At 37.6% G+C, this 24,198-nt stretch overlaps 1 protein-coding gene across 1 annotated transcript in view; it reads right to left on the reverse strand.

Annotated features, from left to right (window-relative positions):
- Window positions 1-22,364: 22,364 nt before the first annotated feature.
- Window positions 22,365-24,198, reverse strand: part of WDR27 (WD repeat domain 27) — an 81,202-nt gene continuing 79,368 nt past the window's right edge. The window contains exons 23-24 of the mRNA XM_086626038.1: window positions 24,075-24,173; window positions 22,365-22,484 (exon numbers count right to left, since the gene is read on the reverse strand). Of these exons, the coding sequence (XP_086482164.1) occupies window positions 22,365-22,484; window positions 24,075-24,173 (219 nt within the window). The remainder of the gene's footprint in view (window positions 22,485-24,074; window positions 24,174-24,198) is intronic.

Genomic DNA, 24,198 nt, shown 5'->3' on the forward strand with positions numbered 1-24,198 from the left:
TTTGTCATGGCTAAATTTCACAGTTTACCATCTCTGACATAAATATGTCAATGCAAACGACAAAGAATGGATAAATGCGCTGACATATGGGGAATACACAGAAGGCATTGAAGCCATCAGTAATAACACCATTGATATTCTAAACAAAAGGAGCTTTATTATTGGAGGTAGCATCATTCTTAAGAAACCATCAACAAAAAGAAACACTGGTCTAATAACAAGGTGATCAAAGTGATTCACTCCCATGCTAAGCAAACATAATTCAAATCAAAGTTTCCCTACAGTGGTTTGGCATACAAATTCTCTTCAACTTCGAGGTCTGGAAAAAATCTGTAGTTTGGCAAGAGAGCAGCACAAGGGTGCAACTGTATACAGTATTACGAAGCAAAACTGTACTCTTTCAGAAGAATGCAACTGTACTAATTAATGTAAAGAGTTTATCTATTTTTAAAGATATTACAAGATGTGTAATCAGATAGAATCATAGAATGGTTAGGATTGGAAGGGACCTCAAAGATCATCTAGTTCCAAACCCCTGCCATGGGCAGGGAAACCCTCTACTACACCAGGTTGCCCAAAGCCTCATCCAACCTGGCCTTGAACGTTTCCAGGGATGGGGTGTCTACAACATCTCTGGGCAACCTGTTCCAGTGGCTCACCACAGCTCATGGTGTGCTGGCCCTCTCAAGAGCTTCCAAATGTTGGACATGACTTCCGGAGACCCTTGAAGAGTGCTGGCTGCAAAGATCTCCACTGTCATCTCTGGTCTCCCCAGGCATCGGGGATACAGTTACCCTTTTCTCCACGGGAGGACAGCCGGTGTGGAGTAGTTTTCCTTTCCTAGACCCCTGTGTGCACCTACCACAGACAGGAGGCAGGCTGTCCCAATCAGCCGCTCTGCTTTGAGGCTATTAAGCTGTTCCTTTTCAGATGTCTCCTTCGAGTTGTGCTCTGCCACGACGCCAACAAAAACTTGCCGCTGTTAGGCTTCTGTGGCATCACAGCAAACGCCATGAGAGGGAAGCATTCACTTCGGGGCAGCTAAAGCCCTGCGTTGGGCACTCCCATGGGTGTGAGGTTTTGGCCTTCTGTCGTGCCAGCAGCAGGCTGTCTATGGCAGTACGAATGGCACTCAGCACGGGCTTCGGGTAATTAATACAGTTTCTTGGAGCTAAGGTAGCATTTATGCCCCTGATTGATATCTGCGGTGATAAAGATGCAGTCCCTGACCACAACTGGATGAAAAAAATATTTGAGAGGAAAAAACCAGGATTTTTTACTACCTGACTGAATATGGGTCCAAAATGATCACACTTAAACTCCCCAAACAAAATGATCCTCCTTTTGTACCCCAAGAGAGGCCCATAGATGCTCTCCTAGGGGCTTGTGTGCCTGCGCACACTCCAGACCTCCCTCCCCAGAGTAGCTGATGGGGGCAATCAGACACTCTGATCTTTCACTACCTCACTACAATCCAGTAAGTATATCTACCACCATTATTATAAATTGAGTTGTAAACTCTGATTTTCTTCACTGAAAAATAAAAAGTCAGTTAACCAAAGTATGCCTTAAAATGAGACTGTGACCTATGAGACTATTTCATAAGGAGTTGTTATGTATGCAGAATCTTCTTTTTCTATAATGTCTCTTTCCTTCCCAATAGAGTGGCTGATGCAAGGCTAGCCATGCTTAGCAGAATTAAACAGAGAGCAGTACTCCCATTCTAGCCACAACGTCTTCCTGAAATTGTTTCTCCCAGGAAACTCTTGGACCACCCATGATAGAAGCTATTTAAGAACTATTTGTTATTGATGGACTCTCTCAGGCTTCCAACGTATTATGACCACTCATTGTGGGTTTGCTAGAGGAATGTGACTGAGGCCATCCAAAAAACACAGTAAGAGCCTCCATGAGTTAAGCTAAAGAAATAAAAGCTCGAACACTGACTAAAAGATCTCACGAATGATATCTAAATAAGTAACTTAAGAGTAGGTTTTGATCTCATACTCAAAAAGGATTTGTAAGATCTCAGAAACCTAAACAACTTGAGTGTTTTTATATCCTGCTATTTAGTCCATAAGCTAACATCTGTAGCAGATACCTTACACTCTTTTTTACGAAATCTTGGAGAAGTACAAAAATCTCTAATATATTAATATGGGTTGCATATTCTTGCAATCTACTTAGATTTCCAGACCCCAATAATATTATTAATAAAGTGGCCCTGTTGTCTTGTGAGCATCTCTGTCATGAATATTGCCATATGACCTACTCTTCGTGTACACTCCAAAATTCCATTTCCTACCACTGTCCCTAACATTTACTGTACAAATCTCAGTCACTTTGTTGTTCTCCTAGTTTTAACTGTAGCACTATTTCTTTTACTTTTAAATCTTTCTAATTTTTAAAGTCTAGAAATTTGCAGCTTAGAAGCACAGTGGAAATGAAATTGAAACAAGAGGATGCACAGTGGCTGTGGTTTGAATATTGTCCATTAACGACCCGTAACTTAAGTTTAGCTCTTAGGAAGCCCTTCATTCTAGGTCTTGAATATAACTCTGTTGGACCCTCTCATTTGTTCTCCCTTTGAACTGTGAGGCCATACTTTGTGCCCATCAGGCACAAAAGAACAAAGATTTAATAAATCAAATAATGTCAGAAAAAAGGTATACACAGTTAAGTTGAAAGGCATTTAGCCATCTAATATATTATATTCTACTAAATTAAAGTAAGTGATTTTCAATACTACTTTTATATTCTACTCATTGGCACCAGTTCTTTGGAAACACTACACATTAAAACTACGAAAATAACTCAATGGAACAGGAAATGTTTACAGAAGTGGGAGCTTAAAAACTATGACTGTTTTTCACTTCAGCCGTAAGCACTATGACAGGCTGACCATCTGTAGCGATGTCAGTCAAATGGATTCCAGACCTGATATCATATAGTTTATTTACAAAATTATTTAAAGAAATAAATAAAAATCACTTGTTTCTTTACGATATCCCATGTAGTGCAATAGGTTAAAGAAAAGCCTTGCTTTTGGACAAAGCAAAGGAACTTTGGTCCTGGAGAACTAAAGAATAGCCTCTTTTCCTCCAAACTCCATCATGGTCTCTTTGGCTTGCATTTCCTTTTTGAAGGGGCCAGAAGTGTTAGCTCTAGTCCAGGGAATTTTATTAGCTCTCCTTGCATTTGAACAGGAAAGAGTATGGCTCATTTCACTATAAAAAGCTCCCTCTAATTGGTCAATTTTTATTGGATAAATAATAAGCGTATTTTCATGAAATGTCAATAGTGACTTGCCTTTTAAAATAACCTCTGCTCTTGTGAGACCGTACTTGGAGTTCTGCATCCAGCTCTGGAGTCCTCACCACAGGAAAGACAAGGACCTGTTAGACCGAGTCCAGAGAAGGACCACAAAGATTATCTGAGGGCTGGAGCACCTCTCCTACGAAGACACGCTGAGAGTTCGAGTTGTTCAGCATGGAGAAGGCCCCAAGGAGATCTTTTTGTAGTTAACCTGGAGAGAGATTTTTTACAAGGGCATGTAGTGATAGGACAAGGGGCAATGGCTTTAAAACTGAAAGAGGGAAGATTTCAAACAGATTTAAGGAAGAAATTCTTCCCTCTGAGGGTGTTGAGGCACTGGAACAGGTTGCCCAGAGTTGTTGTGGATGGCCCATCCCTGGAAGTGTTCAAGGCCACGTTGGATGAGGCGTTGAGCAACCTGGTGTAGTGGAGGGTGTCCTTCCCCATGGCAGGACAGTTGGAACTAGATGATCTTTTAGGTCCCTTCCAACCCAAACCATTCTATGATTCTATGAGCCTATGATACTATCTGAAGGAAGTATCTCTGCCATTCTAACACACCTGCAGTTCCTTAATATGCAACCTCACACTTCATCTGAATGACTTAGATAACAACTGGTTTTATTAATGCAGTATTGCTTCCTTTTTTAAAGGTTTTGTTTTCCTCTGCATGGTACTCATTGTTTGTGGCTGAGATTTATAACGTGTATGTGTGCCTGGATGATATAGCCTGGGACTAAAAATATTTTTTATTTCTGAATTATTCCTCCCCATATCTATTTATTGACAGAAAGAAAGTTCATTTTATTGTTGGGTAATCCACCTTTTCCTCAGGAAAATGTTTTGCAGATCATAGCAAATTCAAAAGCCAAAACCTAGTCTTAAATGACATATTGCATATTTAAAGATTTTCAAGAGAGAAGGATATTCTGTTTAAAAATAATAAAGGCACGTAACTCAAACTTAAAGAAAATGGAATCATATTTATTCCATACAGGCCTTTGTATCACTATAGGAATCTTGAAATAATGCACTTAACATTCACAAAGGACCTTATTATTTACAAGATGTTTTAAAACTCTATGTTTCTGTATCTAAAGTAAGAGTAGCAGAAGCTGTTCAAGTCATGGGATAGCAATGCTTGCATAACACTTGGTAAGTCAGTGGGAAAACCAGCTAAACCTGCCAGACTAGCAGCTTCCCAATGGACAGTGTATCATATTCTGCAGTGTAAACAAAACATTTTGAAGTTGAGTCATTCATGGACAGAATTTGTTCCAACCTTCAAATATAGAGTAAATCTGAAATTTGGAAAGAGAATGCACTTAGAACTGAAAAACATTTTACTCAATAAGTATCATAATATAACTGTGTACATACATTATTGATGGGAGAATCTCGAAAGTTTCATTTCAGAGCAGATGCCAATGCTTCAGGTGCTAGCTGGAATCTCTTCAAAACTTTCAGATCAAGTGTAGATTGCAAGGAAAACAAAACAGTAGCCCATGTTCATGCTTCACTCTGAAAATATAATATTCTACAAAGCAGAGACGGAATTTTGGAAATCCTTATGAATTTTGTAATGAATCACAGCTTGGGTGTCCCTCATTAGGTATGTTTTTAACTTTAAGATGACTCCTAATAGATAGCCCTAAAACAGTCCAATGAAGAAGTGATTTTTCCCACACAGCACTTTTTTATAATTATTATTTGACAGTAAATAAGGTATTTCTTAATTTTGTATCAGACTTCATATTAAAACAGTCCCCAAAATAAAATAGTAGGAATGCAACTTCTAGTTAGAATCACAGGAGAAAATGTTACGTGCTCCAGATACAATAAAATGCTGCCAGATGTAGTGTGACATTTGGTTTACAGTACATTCTTGGAAGTTCTCAAGATTCATCTGCTGGTTCTTTATCTCCTACTCTTAAGAAATTCTAACACAAATATGTACACTTGAAAGAGTAACCTTTATGTCATACTCTCCATAAATTTATATGAACTGTAATCTTACTTTATGGCTTTTCTCAGAATGATGGCTCTATGATTACTGTTTTCCTTTTTATTATTATATTATTTATTATATTTGGCATTATACATTTTAAAAAAACCCAGACACTTTAATATAGGAAAGTTAGCTAAAATCTGATAATTGGAGTCAGATGTTGCTTTTCACTACTGCAGGCTTCTCACTTCCAGTGAGACAGGACTTCTTCCAGTGCTCTGTCCAAATTCAAATTGGGCAATTAAATTCTGATTATTCTGTTCTACAATGGCTCCTACGCAACACATCATCACATCTCAAACCTAGGATTTTAACCGTAACAAAAATAATCTTATTCTGCAATGGCATGTTACATGTTAGTGTAAACTATTTTAAACCAGTGAAGACCAACTGGTGACTTTGCAAGGCTACTGCTGAGACAGAGCTAGTAAAGGCTAATAGACTCAAGCTGCCTACATATGATGAGTATCTGTACCAGAATCCCTTACCTATAATAAAATTGTCTATACTATATATAATTTTTCATTGCCTGCAGTGAGCCAGACCTTACAGGACTAGGGGCGAAAAGTGGTGTGGAAAGGCTGGCTTTCAAAACTTTTAAACCACAGTAGATACACAGTAACAGTTCTCTCTGTGGACTCCATCACTCATCCTAGGTAATAAGCTATCTGCACATGAATAATTTTAATTTTAACATTTTTACTACTAATTTTCACCTTGCCTATGAAGTTTCTGAATGTTAAAATATCTCCATCCAATTTCAGTGTTCTGAAAGATGCCTTTTAATTTTTTTTCAAGTGCTTAAAAAGAGAGAAAAACCAAAACACAAACTAACAAAAAACTCAAAGGTGAGCAAAAACAGAGCTGCATGATAGAAGATAGAGAAGAAGCAGCTTCCTTAATTCTCTAGATGATTCACATAGTCTATATCTGCAAATGCATACTTCACAAACTTGTACTGCAACTCGGGAAACTTCATGTCATGTAATTACAATACAAGGTCTATTCTTAACAAATACTGTTTAATTTCTAGTCATGAGTTAGGGGTACATTGGCAATTCTGTCTTGACTGTAAGCAAGGAAAAAAAATCTATTTTTGCTGAATATACACACTTATAATTTGAAATTTAAAACTGTGATTACTTTATCTCTTTTTGGATACACTAATAGAAAGCTTTTGCCTGAAATTTATCTCAGCATGATAATGAGAAACAAGATTCATATTTCACTAGTCAGATTTTAAAAGCTGTGTTAGTAAAAGATGCACAACAAAGTAATTATATTTCTCATTTGTTTTGTATTTTATTAGATTGATAAATTTGAAAGTAAAGAACGTAACATATTTTAAGCATACAAATAAAACTATTCTGGCTAATCAAGGTCAAATTTCTTTAGAAGGAAAAAAGCCAATTGATTTTTTAAAAAAGTTTTTCTGGCACTAACAATTCAATGTAGAATTTCATAGCTTTCACAGCTTAACAGAAAAGTGCTTCTTTCATTAGTTTCAAATGCATTAATAATGTATCTAGTTGTAATGGATATGGTGCACATAGAGGATAAATATATACACCCATTCAGACAAACATGGATGCAGAACAATTCCAGATATTCCTTCAGGATTTAGCTATCCTTGTAGTTTCTCAAAGTCTGCATCACAGCAATTGTACTTCCCTTGAGTAAATTAAGTAATTTTAAAAATGGAATCTTGAGTTTCAATCTTATTACAAATGAGCAAAAGCCTTCACTTTGTCCCAAAAATTTTAGATAAAAAACATAGCCCTTTCTTCATTAACCATTTTTGATGTGAAAATAATTCCATCACTTCAGTAAGACACAAGATACAGGCTTCATGAGAGCAAGGTCTACGGAGTCATGCCAACAGAAAAATTGGCTCTTTCGGTTTGTAAAATAATTTTTATCTTAAATAAAGTTGTAGTAAGCAATTCATCATAAGGAAGAAATAGATATTAACACATTATCGGAATTCAGAAAAGACCACTAAAATACAAAGATTTGACATATCTGTATTAGCTGTAAGAAAAACAAAATAATCTGAAGATTACGAGGCTATTTAAGAAATCTAAGCAATAGAAACATGCATAAGAAAATCTGGAAATGTCTCTCCCTTTTTAGTTATTAGGTTCATTGGGTGGTCACTTAGAAAGCACCTAGTCTAGTAGGCATCTTGGGTTTCAGTGAACAGTTAATGAAATCAAAGACTTTTTTCCAGAACAGGCCAAAGCATTTGTGTGAAGTACATTGAAATAGCAGAAATATTTTCTTACTCTTTTCAATACTCATTAAAGGCATCATCAACATAGTTCTAGGCTTAAGTAAGCAAAAATAAGAAGTTATCCTGAAGATTTTTATATGTAAATATTTAATTAATATAAGATTTAGTAGATTTTTAAGATATATTTTATACATCATTTGGTTGTGATGATGATAGCATACTTTAAAAATAATGAAATCTAGTGATTTTTCTCCAAAAATTTTGTATGAAACCTGCGGGGAGTTTTTTTTGTGTCAGTGTGATAAAATTTAGACTAAAATCTTATCAAGGGGCAGTTTCTGAGACATTTAAAACATACTGCACACTCATAACAAGATGAACAAAGACTCCAAGACTTCTGCTTCCAAAAATAAGAACAGAGCAAAGATTCACAATTCCAGTCTATGCAGAGATACTTGCACTCCATGCACAGATAGCATAGTAAAAACTACTGGATTTCAGTTGTTTTTTCCTCACATTTTGCCTTAAAAACTGTGAAATCTCTTAAAATAGTGATAGTATTCAAAAGTCTGTAGTTCTTATTACAAGAAGTAGGACAGCTAGACCTAACACTAAGATTATAAAACAAGGTGGTCCAAATAGTAATGTATAGAGTTCTTTATTCCCTAAATTTTCCATTACAGCTGTTACTGAGAGCATTTCTCCTGTGACAGAAATAATGGGATGACATTTGTATCAGCTTGAGCACTCAAAAAAGTGAAGGAAAAAGCCTGAGGTGCAGAATTAACAATATTACTGTATCACAAAGATGACTGCTTTTAAGAGGATTAGTTGGATGCTATCCATATTACCCACTGTTACAACCAATAATAAGACAAACTTTGATATTAAATGGTCCTGTTTCTTACCAGCATCATAACACAGTACTTTGCTCCAAGAGACAGTGGAGAATATTCATTGTGGAAAACAAAGAGTTAATATTATTGGCAAAATGAAGCAGATACTAATTCCTAGGGAGGTTAGGGAATAAGGAAGAAATGAGGAAAGCAGGAAAAAGAGGAACTGGCAATTTTGCATAAAGAGCTCAGACATTACAGTATCTAGAATAATGAAATAGTCAGCCATATGTGTTGGTTAACTATAAGATATAGAAATATTTCAATGACATTATAATCATATATATGAGGTTTCAGTTGTTTATGACATAATCAAAGACCTTACCTAACTTTATTCAAATTACCAGCAAAATATTTATTTAATGTGTAACTGTAAAATAAACTAAGCTATTAAATTCAAATACAGAGGTGACTCTGCTTTTGGGCTACAGAAAATATGAAGTCCTTCATCCAGTCTTGTCAGTTTATGGGACTTCTACATCTCGTAACATTTCTAAACATCAGAAAGATCACAGAGATTTTCTCTGCTTACAGATTATACAGATGACCATACCGGGACAGACTACCTCACTATCCTGCATCTGACAGTTGTCCAAAGTGGATGTCCAGAAAATGAGAATGTAGGAAAGAATGAACTTTTAAGAATATTAAGATATAAGAATAGACTAAGTATATCATCCCTAACATTCTGCTTGTAGAACTTGAAATCCAGGTACATTTTGCAGGAAAGGGGATCCCTATGTATTTTAATTTACCTTTAACAGATTTCTTGGCCATGAATCTGTCTACTCTTCCATTAAAATGATAGAGACTTTTAGCATTCACAGAATCCCATGGTAAAGTATTCCAAAGCTTAATTACATGTTATGGAAAATCATCTTCTTTCATTTGTTTTTAACTTATGACAGATTATAGAATCATAGAATCATAGAATGGTTAGGGCTGGAAGGGACCTTCAAAGGTCATCTAGTCCAACCCCCCTGCAACAAACAGGGATATCTCCAACTAGATCAGGTTGCTCAGGGCTTCGTCCAACCTGGCCTTGAATGTCTCCAGGGATGGAGCATCCACCACCTCTCTGGGCAACCTGTTCCAGTGTTCTACAACTCGCATGGTAAAAAATTTTTTCCTAATATCCAACCTGAATCTACCTCCCTCTATTTTAAAACCATTACCCCTTGTCCTATCACAACAGGCCCTCCTGAACAGCCTCTCCCCATCTTTCCTGTAGGCCCCCTTGAGGTACTGGAAGACCGCTATAAGGTCACCCCGGAGCCTCCTCTTCTCCAGGCTGAACAGCCCCAACTCTTTCAGCCTGTCCTCATAGGAAAGGTGCTCCAGCCCTCTTATCATCTTCGTGGCCCTCCTCTGGACCCTCTCCAGCTGGTCCATGTCCTTCTTGTGTTGGGGGCTCCAGAACTGGACGCAATACTCCAAGTCAGGTCTCACGAGGGCAGAGTAGAGGGGGAGAATCACCTCTCTCGACCTGCTGGCCACGCTCCTCTTGATGCAGCCGAAGATGCGGTTGGCTTTCTGGGCCGCAAGAGCACATTGCCGGCTCATATTGAGCTTCTCGTCCACCAGTACTCCCAAGTCCTTCTCCTCAGGGCTGCTCTCGATCCATTCTCCGCCCAGTCTGTATTTGTGCCTGGGATTGCCATGACCCAGATGTAGGACCTTGCACTTGGCCTGGTTGAACTTCATGAACTTCATTATCTTAGCCATTGAGGCCTATGAATGCCACCAGGATGCTGACAGAAGTAGACCTGCTCATGTACTCTCCTTTAGACCTTCCAGGTTGGCCACTTTGGAGACAGAGTATTGGGGCAAATGGACCTTCACTGTAATGGAGTACTGTTGTTCTCAGGCTTTTTTGTTTTAGCGTGTTTTTCCAAGGAAAACAGCTCAGGCATTTCTAAAAATGAGTACAAGGAGAAAAAACAATCCACAAGAAAATGAACAGGTATTGCTCACCTCAAAAAGATTTGCAACGATTCAGTTCAGGAGCATTTCCTGTTTCACGCTGAGGGCTTGGTCTTTGAGCTTCGTTAGTGTCAGAGACATGGGCTTTTGCCACCCTATGGAAACCCAGCTAAATTGGATGAACACAGAAGACTTTTGTCCTGGTTTTAGCTGGGACAGAGTTAGCTCTTCCTTTTAGCAGCTAGAAGAGCTCCGTGTTTTGGTTTTACTCAGAGGCTCGCTCTGAGAAGAATGCTGATAGCAAGTTGATGTTTGAGACTCCACAGACTTTTCAGTGTGCCGGAGTGCAGAAGCACGGCAGGATAAGGGAGGAGCATAGCTGTGACAAGGGGGACACAATTCCCCTTGTGATTTGTGGTGGAACTTAAGATTGAGGGCCAAACTGGCCAGTTAGTATTCCATATCATGCAGCGTCATGCCCAGTATAAAAGTGAGGGACAGCCGGACAGAAGGGCTTTTGCGCTTTGGCTCTTTCGCCGCTTTTGCTCTTTTGCGCTTGCTGCGCTTTTGCTCTATTGCCTTTTTTTTCTCTCTCTCCCAGTACTCCCACTCTCAGAGTACTCTCTCCCTCTCTGCCCCTCTCTATTTCGGGGTCTTGCATTCGTCCAGGATTTGCAGCTTCGGGACGAGACGGGCTTCGCATACGAGGGGGTGGTGAGCACCTACACTGTGCATTAAATCATCTGTATTAAATTGTTCTTAGCTCAACCCACGGGTATCCCATTTATCCTTTAATTCTCTCCCTCATCCCTGGGGCTGGGGGAGGGTGAGTCAATGACTCGGGGAGGGGGGGGCGGTTTAGCTGCTGGAGCAGCCTAACCCACAACAACTTTCAAAAGCCGCACTTCACACATGCTTTCTGCAAATTTGTTCAGATGGTCAAATTATAGCAAGACTCACCTCCATCAAAAGGTACATGCCCGGAGCTCCCAGACCACTTCAGGGCTGACCAAAAGTTATAGCATGGTATTAAGGGCATTCTACAAATGCCTCTTAAATACTGACAGGCTTGGGGCACCTACCACCTTTCCAGTAAGCCTGTTCCAGTGCTTGACCACCCTTTCAGTAAAGAAATGTTTCCTCATCTCAAGTCCAAACCTCCCCTGATGGAAGCAGCTTTGAGCCATTCCCACGAGTCCTGTCACTGGATCCCTGTCCGCTTACCCTCATCAGGAAGCTGTAGACAGCAATGAGGTCAACCCTCAGTCTCATTTCTCCAAACTAGACAAACCCAAAGTCCTTAGCCACTCCTCATAGGACATTCCAGCCCTTTCACCAGCTTTGTTGCCCTCCTCTGGACACAATCAAGGACCTTAAAATCCTTCTTAAATTGTGGGGCCCAGAAAGGCACACAGTACTCAAGATGAGGCCACACCAATGCTGAATATAGTGGAATAATCACCTCTTTTGACCAACTGGTTATACTGTGTTTAGTGCACCCCAGGGTGCGATTTGCCCTCTTGGCTGCCAGGGCACACTGCTGACTCATATTGAGCCTGCTGTCAACCAGCATCCCCAGATCCCTTTCTGCAGGGCTGCTCTCCAGCCACTCCTCTCTCACGTTATACTTGTGCCTGGCATTACTCCATCACAGGTGCAGAATCTGATACTTGGATTTGTTAAATTTCATCCCATTAATCATAGCCCAATGCTCCAATCTATCTAGACCCCTCTGCAAGGCATCTTGTCCCTCAAGAGAGTCAACAGCACCTCCTAGTTTGCTATCATCAGCAAACTTGCTCATGGTGCATTCAACTCCTACATCCAGGTCATTGATAAATTGAACAGAACTGGCCCTAGAATTGAGCCCTGAGGAACAGCACTGGTGACCAGTCACCAAGACTGTGAATGTGCTCATTCCACAGCTGGACAACTTGTCCAGAAGGGTGCTGTGAAGGACAGTATCAAAAGCCTCGCTAAAATCCAAAAAACTACATCCACCACCTTCCCGTCATTGACTAGGAAGGTAGCCTTATCGTAGAAGGATAATAAATTCATTAAACAGGACTTTCCTTTTGTGAAACTGTGCTCAGTGCACCTGATGATTGCATTGTCTTTTAAATGCCTTTCAACAGTACCCATTATGATCTTATTCATAGTTTTTCCAGGAACCGAGGATAGGTTTTAATTAAAAACATAAAAAACAGTATTCTATGAAAATCTATTCAAATAATGCATATATCATAACCAGTGCTAAAAGGGCTGTGACCACTTCCTAGGTCTTTTAAATTGCAAACATTACATAAAGTGTTCATTTATGAGTTTTGTTATTCTACCTGGCTACTCTCAATGCAGAATGTACTAGAATTAGAATAAAGTTCAAATCTATGACACAGGTAGAGTTACTAAGATGTAATATGACTACAGGTTTCAGGCTGAACATCTAGGGAAGATATTTTCTGTTATCATTAAGAGATGATCTGGAGTATGTAGAAGGTAGCTGCCCTCCAAAGGTATATAACCAAAAAGTCAAAATCACACTAGCAGCTAAGTGGGTAAGAAAAGACTGTTGCTTACAACAGTAATTTCTCTGATCTCAGTGACACCATTCATATAAATAACTACACATAAACAGAGGAGGACACAATGTAAATAAAACTAAGTATCGTACAGAAAGCTAGAATTAACATAAATTAAAAGTGAAAAGCCAGATTCTTCCCTGAATCTGAAAACCTCAAGTCAGTGTTGGAAAACACAGGAAGACTTCAGGTACTCAACACACTGTTACTGCATTTTGATTTACAGTAACTTGAATCCCATTTTGTAAGTGAGTAAATATAAACCAGAATTGCACTTTCTCTCTTGAGTACATGATCTTTGTGAGATTTTATACAGGCAAGTGGCAGTGCAGCAGAGCAAACGGCCTGCCAGACCACCCCCTCAGCATCCTCCATATGTATTCATTTTCATCTAATACACACAGTTTTCTGTCACGGCCATAGAATAATTTACACAGGGTCTGGTTTCCCTACCTTTCTATCAATAGTATAAGGATAAAGATGTAAGGATATAAAATATCCAACTTTACATCTTATACTTTTTAAAAAGTTTTTCTCCTTCTGTTAATTAAATGTTCTGTAAGATGACAGAGGGCAAATAATAAACAAGGAGTAAGAACTCCAGGAAATTGTAAGTCACTAATCAGTTATAAGGAGCAGCTCTTGAAGAATTGAGCCCCAGTTTCTTTTACAACACACTTTTTACTTTAAGTTCACATCTTAGAATATTGCATGGTACATGTCAATTAAGCAGAAATGTTTCATATATTATTATAGTATATGACAGGATAAAATGAAAACCTTATAATAAGATAAATGAGGGACACTTTCCTGAGACCTTAACAAAATTAACTAAAACATTATCTACTTTAATATCAATCTATCTCAGAAAGAATCCTAAATGTACATTTTGTCTCAAATAATTCTCTTGTAATTGTTTCTTCCACTTTCTCCCTGCTTCCGGTAGTAATAGGCAGTGAACCAGCATTCTATTTTGCTTTTCTGGGAAAAGAGAGGTAAAATTACTAAAGCCACTGGTATCAACTGGGCTAGAATTCATGCTACTGTCATCATCCTCTGAGTCCTTATCTGAGTTAAAAAGTTTTTCACTTGCATTCAGGTTATCACATATTGAGGTGATATTTTAAAAGATAATCTACAGCTTTGTCATTTGTCTTTCTCTAGACCTCAATTCTCTCTTCAATGCACAGTACAGGTAACTCACTACCTGGTCAGAGACAAAAAAGACAGTATCAGAGTCAGTGTGACTCTCTCCAGATTTTCTTAGCATACAGAAATGAAAGTCGTAAAGATTGGAATAAGTCTCAGATGTGGGTTCATGGTACAGTATGGTACGGTACGATATAGCGTGGTATGTCAGTGGGAAAATGATCTATTTCTTTCAAGAAACGTTCTTAAATGAGGAAGCAACTAGCTGGATAGAGTACAGCTACAGTTCTGTAAAAAAACATGGCACAGGCTGTTTCAAGTACTATGATATTCCAGACAAAGTAAATACATTGTGACTGAATTATGAAAAAGCATAGATGAACCAATCCTCTGAGATTACAATGTCAGCATTTAAATGTGTGAATTCCCATAATTGTTAAACATCTCAAATGCCATTCTTCAGAAACACAGCAGCCAGGAACAATGGTGATTCCAGCTGTTGAATATTTCTATGGCATAAGAAAAAGGGTCACAGGATTCCCTTATCAGCATCTACTCTTCCCTGCCAACTCCAGCACACACTGGAGACCTGAAAGGAAGAAAGCAAAGCAGGGAAAACTTTTTAGGGAGTGCAGAATAGAGCACTTCTGAGCCTGCTGCACTTTATGCAGTGGACTGGAAGAAAAGAGGCAACAAGGCAACTTTAAAGAATTTCTGTTTCCCATGTTCCCCACACTACACTGTACACAGTTCAGATACAGCCAGGAGCTGGACCAGAACGTTTGATGTGGCTATATACTCCATCGGACAGCTGAAATAATTTTATGTTGCTATTTTAATTTGAGACAGAAATTGTGTCTGTTTTTCTTTTCATATTTAATCTGTTAGCTAAGACTTAGCTTTTCCTTTTCCAAAAGCTCATTTAGAATGCAGTTTATTCCATACTTTCTTTTCCTTGTACTTCATCTAATTTTATCCTTAATGACTGAACTCTGCTTTGTTATACATCTCCTATACATTTATATCATAATTGCCAATCGATTTGGCCATAAGTTTCTCAAAGATCATGTAAGAAGGGAGAATCTTCTTGGAATGCAAATGCTTGAATTTTAATCGAAGTGGGGGAACAAGATTTGTACCTGTTCTACGTGAAAGTCCAGGGATTTTAGGATTGAAACCTCCCCTGGATTGGTTTCTAGTATCAGCAAAAGTTCAACTGCATTCTATAAATACTATTTGTTGAGCAAGAGAAATGTATGATAGTGACACTTTTCAAGATGGAAAAAAAAATAAATGAGATACCTGGAGAACAGCTTCCTAGAGGGCAATGTAAGATAATTAAATTCTAATTCCTACTTCTTTATAAGAAACATAGCTGAACAAACTCCTAATGATGAGTCTTTTCGTTCTTCCTGTTTGGTAACCTTCCTTACTTCAGTTTCTCAGGGCAGAGGAGGAAACTGCATTCAAAGAACAAAGTACACTTCATGAAATATTTTTCTACATGCTCCTTCATGGAGCATGAAAAGTAGGTGCTCACTTGCTTATCCCTTTCAATATTGTGTTATTGGCTCCTGGAAGACAGTTGCATAGTGTGTGAAGGGAGCAAGAGAAGTTTATTTTATCTAGCAGCTTCTCTTCATGTCCTTTGAAAAGTATTTTTTTTCTGAGGCATTCAGCAAACTGATTTTCAGAACTGTGAAGTCAAGAGCAACCTCTGGTTCTCAGCAACTCTGAAAACCAGGCCATGGGCATCTCATTTTTGCTATCTTTTTCAGAAAAAAAAAAAAGGCTTAACTAAAAGTGCAGAAACTATCATTCTTAACTTTGCAGCTCTTCTCTTAGTTCTCTCTGCAGGGCTTTCATTCCCTCCTAGGTACTCTTTTAATCTCTCCGATATCACCACTTCTCTCCACACATATGTTCTTTCCCTCTAGTTCTTAGTTAGCCTCCATCATTCCCTCTTCACTCTCATTTTCTATCAGATGGTTTCCAAGAAGCTGTCTGTTCTTCAAATTATCTCTATGTCTACACTTAGTGCCTTTCCTTCCTACTTCCAGCCAATCCTATCTCTTTCTAGTCCACGAGACCCCCACTCTCCCTGTCTAGATACTTGGTAAACAGAATTCACATTGAACAGCTGAATAACCAATCGTTTAGTACCACCTCTTTCAACCTAGTAATGCCATTCAATAAAATATCTACACTTGTAAGAAGCTCAGTAAAGATTTTATGACAAATGCGCTATGAATTGAGAAGCTTGCCACTGCAAGCATATTTATCCAAAATCATGTGGTGTACAGTTGCTGTTTGCTGGCAACACACTTAGAATGGCTGGAGTATCCCATGATTAAACTGAATTATATTGTCCTTTCTAGCTTACAGAACGCTTTTTCTTTCTTTTTTAGAATCTGCTATCCTTCTTCAGAGTTGTCATATGTACTTACAATTATTTCTTTGGTATAAACATTTTTTTCCACTAAACAACATCAACTCCTATATTAATTGGCACATAGCATTACTGGGTTTAGTTAGAAATTGCAAAAGAAATAGTCTTCCTGCTATAAGTAGAGACATACATGTGCAGTGAGGAACTCTGATTCTGAACTCTCAGAGACTGGAATAAACTCAGTAGGACTATCTGCTGTGTCACGCTAATAGGTTCTCTATAAGCTCGATCACCCTTGGAAGAGGAGTGTGGTACAGCTCAAAGCTCTATGTTCTTTCCCATCAAAGCAGTTTTTAAAAAGGTAAGGGCCAAGATTTGCAAATGTAACCAGTGTTTCGAAGGCAGCAGTCAAACCAGGCACTGTAAGAAATCAAGTCCACTTTGAGAATCTCCCAAAGGTGGGTAAAGCTGAAGCCCGTCTTTTCCCCCAAGTCACATAGACTAGGACTAAATTTAGGATTAAAGACAAGCTGTACTTCTGTGCTTTGGCTGAATTTCTAAATCTATTTAACTGTTGAAAGTCGAATGGTTATGCAATTCTCTAAATTTCAAGAGTATCTTATAGATTGTTAACAAGTTATGGGCTTGTAAGCTACACAGCTGCATCAGTCAATGACTGTTAAAAATTTTTCTAAAAAGTACTGTCTTACATAAAAAACCCCAAAGGTCTTACTCCCTGTCACAATGATTAACTTACTAAACAGCACTCAGAGTGCTGTTACCTTTTGCAGAGATCTTTTTACCCCGGTGTTTGGCCCAGTGAATCCAACTTCTCATAGGTTTTGGAGTCTTATAAGAAAGGGCACATGCAGCTGCGTTGGACTAGTTTACCTGAATGTTTTGATACCATTTACAAGTTGATAAAACTGGAACAACCTTCAGCCCATGAGAGTTAAGATAAGTTGTATTAACTGCCATCTCAATATTTATTTTTTTTTTACAATTAGTATCATGATAACAAATCTGTACATTTGAGGATAAAAGAAGAGGGAGATTGAACATGATGATGAATGAAAATAAAATATTAATAAAATTTAGTCAGACTGCTATTTCAGTAAATTAGATAGAAAAATTCAATTAATCTGTTCATTAAATTTAAGAGATACCATCTCCAAATCCTCGTTCAATTCTCTGAGATCACACAAATGAGAGATTTGTCTAGGAGAAGACATGGAATGAAATATATCCAACATCAGAAATCATGCATATGAGGTCAGGAGCAGGCTTTTTTTTCTTTTTAATGCAGTTGTCATCTTTAGCTGGATGAAGGTAAAGGAAGTAACTTCTCACCAGAAACAAACTGCAGCACAGGCCTTGGCAAAGACAGTCTTCGGCAAAGACAGTCTTCATACAAAGCCTGCATTACTGCACACTACTGCTTGTAAAGAAAACTGATGAAATTTCTTCCTCAGCAGCTTAAAATAGTATGTAGAAAGAGAACAGGTTTGTGAAATGAGTGAAGAGTTGAAGACTTGATATTAAGATACACAGGGACATGCTGGAAAAACATTAAATAGTCTCTCTCTTCTGTAAATTGCCACCCAATTTTAATCACACTCTCCATCAGAAGATTCTCAGCCAAACCAGCTGACTGACTGCATATATAGCCCCAGTTCATCAAAAGAATGAAGTAAAATATGCTAGCCTAAACCACTGCAGCTGCGAATATATTTTGTTTAACATCTACAATGGCTTATGAGTACAAACTTTAAGATAGCAGCGCAACACAGCAGATGCTTGAAGGCCTCTACAGTAGAAAGGCTCACAGTAAAAAAGACCTCTACAGTAGAACAAGTGGGTTTGGGAATTCTTATATTCAAGAAAAATTAACCATTCAGTACTTCCTTTCTGATCAAAAAAAAGTATCTCCTTTAAAGAAAACTTCTCCTTTACTAATAATTCTTAAGCAGGACATTACTGCATTCAGAGAATTCCGTTTTGTAAGCAAATTAACTGCAATAGTTTAACATGCATAGTAGAGGCATATTCAGTTCAGCTCGGGACAATCTGAATTTCCTAAAATTTCAGTAAAGTGCCTCTTCTGAGACGACTAGTAACCTATTTGCAAAAGCCTATTCCTTCTGAAGGTAATTAAAATCCAAATGAAAAGAATCAATCTTCAGATTGGTACTAGGTGTCCTTTTCCACAAATACATTTACGTCCCCAGTCTCAGTGTCTAGCTTTCTGAGGCTTCAGTAAAGCAATTCTAGCCTTTATAGGTTTGGAATCCATTTTCATTATCTCAGATAGCACAAGAGGATCTGTGTTCATTGGCTGCTACTGAGTTGCCAGATTTTAATTTAACTAAGTAGGCTATCTGCCCTGAAAATAAATGCCCTGATCGCTTTCCTCAGACCTCCTTCTGAAGCCTTTTCACTGCTGCTTGCTCGCTGCTTTCTTGTTCGTTATGAGAGCACTCACACTCTCAGACACACTCCCTCTGAAGTTTCTCTGACATGACTACAGCTTCCCCTTAGATGTCCAGACTAGCCTACTTTCCATCTTCTGCTTTTACTTCTTTCATGAATATAAGGGTTGTTCCACCCAAGGGTCATTAATAAGACAAAGGATTCTACCAAATAAGTTTTCAAGAAATATCTACAGAAAACTTTTTAAAACTTTATTTTTTGAAATTACTCGTCTTCCAGTAGAATTCAAACTTTAAAATACATTTCAGAAAAGCAAAATAAAAACTAGAATTTTTTTATTTTGATGGCATTTTCTAGCCTTTGAATTTATCTCCTGGAATGGAAGATCAGAAAAACTGACAGCTGGTAACTTATTCTTCTCAGAGATAAAATTGCAGGAGAAAGAAAAGCAAAAATTACCAAATTTCATATACATCTAGTTTTGATGTATTTTTTGGTTATGAAGGGGAGTAATTGAGATTAGTGGGCCAAACAGTAGGGTCAAAAGAACCGTGTGAAAGGGCTTGGCTGACTTCAGTGAGATCATATGAGAGGTTAAGCTGGTCACAGGTTTTAAATCCACGTGATTTAGTCTGTGACAAGATAGTCCTGAGTCCTAAGAAATAATATCATACTGGAAAAAATGTGCCCTTCATAGGAATGAGACAAGATTAATTCAGTATTAAAACCAAAACTCAGCAAATTAAAATCTGAAAAAGAAATTTCTGTTTCACTACAAAACCTGCCTCCATTGTGGAAAATTTTATGATTAAGTGATTCATAAATGGTGAACCGAAATTGCAGAAGAATGGAGTTTTCATACAAGTTGTTCTGAAGCGAAATCTCCAGATGTGATCACCAGGAAAAATATACTTTGTTAGCAGGCAGTAAAAGATGATAATTCATATTTCCAGACACATTCAAAACCACCTGTAGCCAATTCTGATCAAAGTGGTGGGTTTAGTGCTAAATTGTATTACTATCTCAGAGACCCATAAGCAAACGTCCTTACTGGGAACATTAAATATGTCTCCCTTCAAGCAGGTCAGCAGAAAATCAATATGAAATTTTCAGTGGCTCCCATGCAAATCTAGCTGTGAAAGGGATTTCCAGATCTCTACTATTCATTTAACTTTCTCCAGCTGCCCAGTAATGCATTTATGGTCAGTTATTACCTAACCTAAACGTGCTACAATATAATAATACCTGAAACTAATGTTATTTGAAATATAGTTGGTCTTCTAAGCATAAAATCAGACTTACAAATTAATGCAAATAAAATATAAATTCTATTGAGTAACAATTTTAATTAATATCTTCCACACATGTAAATTAGATATTTTACTGGCACACAGGCCACAAATTAAACGTCTGTGGTAATCAAAAGATGTTAACGTTTTTTACACAACAATTTTAAATTACCATGCCTTCAGTGATGAGAGGTTTCTGGAGCATATGCACTATCACAAAATCAGAGAGCAACTCAATTTGTAGGGACTTTAGGAGATCTTAACATCCAACCTATTCAAAGTAAGGTCAACGCTGAACTCAGACCAGGCTGCTGAGGACTTTTTCCATTGTATTCTAGTTTTGGTTTGTGGTTTTTTTTCTCTTGAAATTATCTCTCAATATATCAATTGGGTGGTCACATCAAACTGTCATATATTTACTTCCTTTAAATCTATAGACAAAAAGAATGGAACAAATTTGCCATATTTCATCCAATACAAATTAAATTTTTGATTATTTTTCAGCAAATGAGCGCGTGTTTAAATATCTGTATATTTCAGACAGCCTACTAAGGACTTCAGGAAATGATCTCATCCAGCCTTTTACTCAAAATAAGGTCAATGCTGAACTCAGATCAGGTCGCTCAGGGCTTGTTCTATTAAAACGTATTATAGGGTGAGGTTTTTTTCTTTCTCTTTAAGCTACCTCTCAGTGTATCAGTAGGGCGGTAGCAATGCATATTGGTTTCAAAGTCATGATTCTGTCATGAAAAAATAACTTCCAGCACAGTACATAGGTTCAGAGCTTGGAGCTTCTTTTCTTCTTCTCTGCTTTTCTTTTTTAAGCAACTACCAATGAGGACAATAATATGCTGGAATGTACGTGGATGGTTTTGCCACACAGCATTCATTCAGCTCATACAAAGATAAAACTAACACTCAATACTCAACTACACAAAAGTCACCAAAACCAAGCAGATAACAATAGTGTCCCCATTTGCTTTTATTCTGCTTCAAAAGCATTTCAAAGGGAGATGATTTATTGTTCCCATATCTGGAAGATAAGACTTCCACCCTATTTTAACTTAGATTGAGTCAAATGTATTAAACTTAATAGTTATAATTATTATATTTAAACACTATAATATTCCTCAATGTGTATTCCCTAAAATAGATTGAAACTCAAATAATATTTTTTATAAGACAAACACTTTTCCCTACATAAGTTTTGAACAATGAGTGAAAAACAGCAAGTGACAATGAGAAGCTAAAACTGAGAAATCATCTTGAAAATAAATATAAAATAAATGTAAAGCTTCTATCTTATTCCCCTTCTCCAGCTTTCATAGCAACCATTTTATAAATCATTCCAGGGTACCATATGATGAAAGCAACAATGCCCCCCATCAGTAAAAAAGAAAAAAAAAAATCACTATTATACCTATCCAGGGTTTTTCCTTCTTTTCTGGAAGAACATTTGTGTAAGTAAGGGTTATAGTAATGGTTGGAACAAACTACCTCACGGACAGGTGCTGGGCTGGGCAAGCAACCACTGAACTGGAGTGTTGCCAGTACACCTCACTCTTGGCTGCATCTTTCCATGGTAGAAAGCTTAGCCATAATGTTCAAATTTCATTCATCAGCCACTTCCCTTTTTTCACCCCTCACTCCTTCCCCTGCCAGTGCTTCTCTTTGAATGCAATGGGGCTTTGTGCAGAGGTTATTCAGAACCCAATATAATTCTTAACTGTATTCATTCAGACTTTGGACAAAAAAAGAATAGTGTCAATTTTAAATCCCTAACTAGTGGTAGTGGTAGGTATAAAAATTTTCCAGTGTTGGAAACTCTGGCCACCTAATGCAAAGCCTTTCTTTGAAGGAACGGAATTATTCTTTTCTGATTCATTTATGGTTTTCTTCTTTTCCACTCTACAAGCTTACCATTGCATTTCTCATCTTCTTTTCCTAGTGCCTTTGAATGTAACTTCATGCTAAACTCTATGTCAGAAAGCACAGGTGCTTTTTTTTTTTTGTGGGGTTCTACAGCTACCCCCAAAATACAAATACTTATTTAGAAAGCATTTTCGAGCGCTTCTTATACAGAAAAACTTGGTTAACAAAATTTACATTTCAGTTGCCCTTTCAAGAAGCAACTTCTACACTTTCTTTGCTTTTTAATAAGTGTTCCTGATAACATCAGCTTCAAAATCTTCCCCCAGAACCATATCTACAGGGAGATTTTTCAGCTGGTTCAAATCCATAGCTCCACAGTTCTTGCTTCTCAGGGAAGAACTCTTCAAGAAAAGAGTTTCTGATCCTTGAACTTCAGATTTGGCTCTTAACTATAATACTAGTTTGACTGTCTGTGCAATTTTTCATAAAGTTCTGTATCAAAGGCTTTGTGCCCCAGGGCACACTTTCAGAGTTAGACCAGTCTGGCCTGGATCCACAGCCAATGCTTATTTTACACCAATTATGGATTCTGCCCCTTGATCAACAACTGATTTGCCTGAACTCAGCTACTTCAAAGTCTTGATACATGGTATTATTGCAACTGGGCCTCTAGACTATTAACAGTTAAACTCTAATGAGACATTTACCACCAAAATGCATTCCAGCAGCTGGACCACAGATCAGGATGCTGAAAGACTACGGTCAGCTCTATTCTTCAGTGTATAACATCTTTTCTGCAAAACTGTGTTCAGTGCTAAACCTGACACTAGTCTCAATCTGGGTGCAAAATTTAATAAACTATACCATTTGGTTGAATACAGCATTGCTGAATTGAAAGAGCAAAAATACATAATGTTCACCACAAGATAGCAATTAACAATTTCTCACTTCAAACAACATAAACACATGGAATAAAACTTCCAGAAATTCTAAAATCACATAAATGCTAGCATCATTATTTACAAATGGAAGGAGATACGTAAACATGACAATACTCTCACATGTCAAGAAATTATACTTACTCCATAAATATTTTTTAATAGTACAGCCAGTGTTGAGGAGGTAGTAAAGAGGAACTACTGTGCTCTCTTTTGTATCTATAGTGACTACTAGCACCTCTTTCAAGTAAGGAAAAGTGTAGAAATTAGAAAGCTTCAATGCAGTTTCAATATATGAAAACAAAGATAGTAAGTCTACAGGATCAAAACAGTATAAAAAGAATTCACATGATAAGCTAGCTTTAGAGAAGCTCTGGTTTCATGATAATGCTTAGAAAACAAACTCCCATGTATATATTGCTGCACTATAATTAAACCATTACATTGAAATATAATGCTGTTAACACAGCATAGTACTAATGATCAGTAAAAAAATAGGAACTCATTGCCTAATGCCTAAATTCTTTGGAGTACTTTTGACTATAGGTATCTGAAAGGCTCAAAACATAAGAGCAATAACTTTTCAAAATATTGTGATAAAGCTATTTCACTATTTATTCTGACAGCATTTTTAAAATAACATTGCTTTTTAAATCTTTCAGGCCTTCAAGTAATTATGGCAGGACTGAGCCCCTTGCCATTTTCCTGTCCCCACTTATTTTTCTCTTAAATTCTCTGAATTAAGAGTAGTTTACTTAGGTAATTTGAGGTGGATGTACAGTTTCCAAACATTCAACAAGGACAGGTTCTCAATAGCTCCCATGCCAGAACTCTTCTTTATAGGAAGTTAGTCAGAGCATTTGTCTCTGCAGCATGCAGCATTTTGCATGAGTTTATAATTGACACAATAACCACACTATAGATGGAAGTGGATAAAGAGCCTCACAGCTGCATAGTTTATGCGCAGGTAAATAGAAGAGTAATAAAAAGCAAACTTACAGTGAAAATTTTACATATTTTAATCAGAAAGAGGGGAAAAAAACAATGGCTTACCTTTGGAGATGAGGGACTAAAAGTGACATTGATGACAGATTCTGTGTGTCCCTCCAGTTTATGTGAAAAAGTGCTTGAACGCATTTCATATATGTAAGCCTAAAAAACAATGAGATTATATTTT

Source organism: Tauraco erythrolophus, chromosome 2, assembly GCF_009769465.1.
Source record: "Tauraco erythrolophus isolate bTauEry1 chromosome 2, bTauEry1.pri, whole genome shotgun sequence".
NCBI classification, from domain to species: domain Eukaryota; kingdom Metazoa; phylum Chordata; class Aves; order Musophagiformes; family Musophagidae; genus Tauraco; species Tauraco erythrolophus.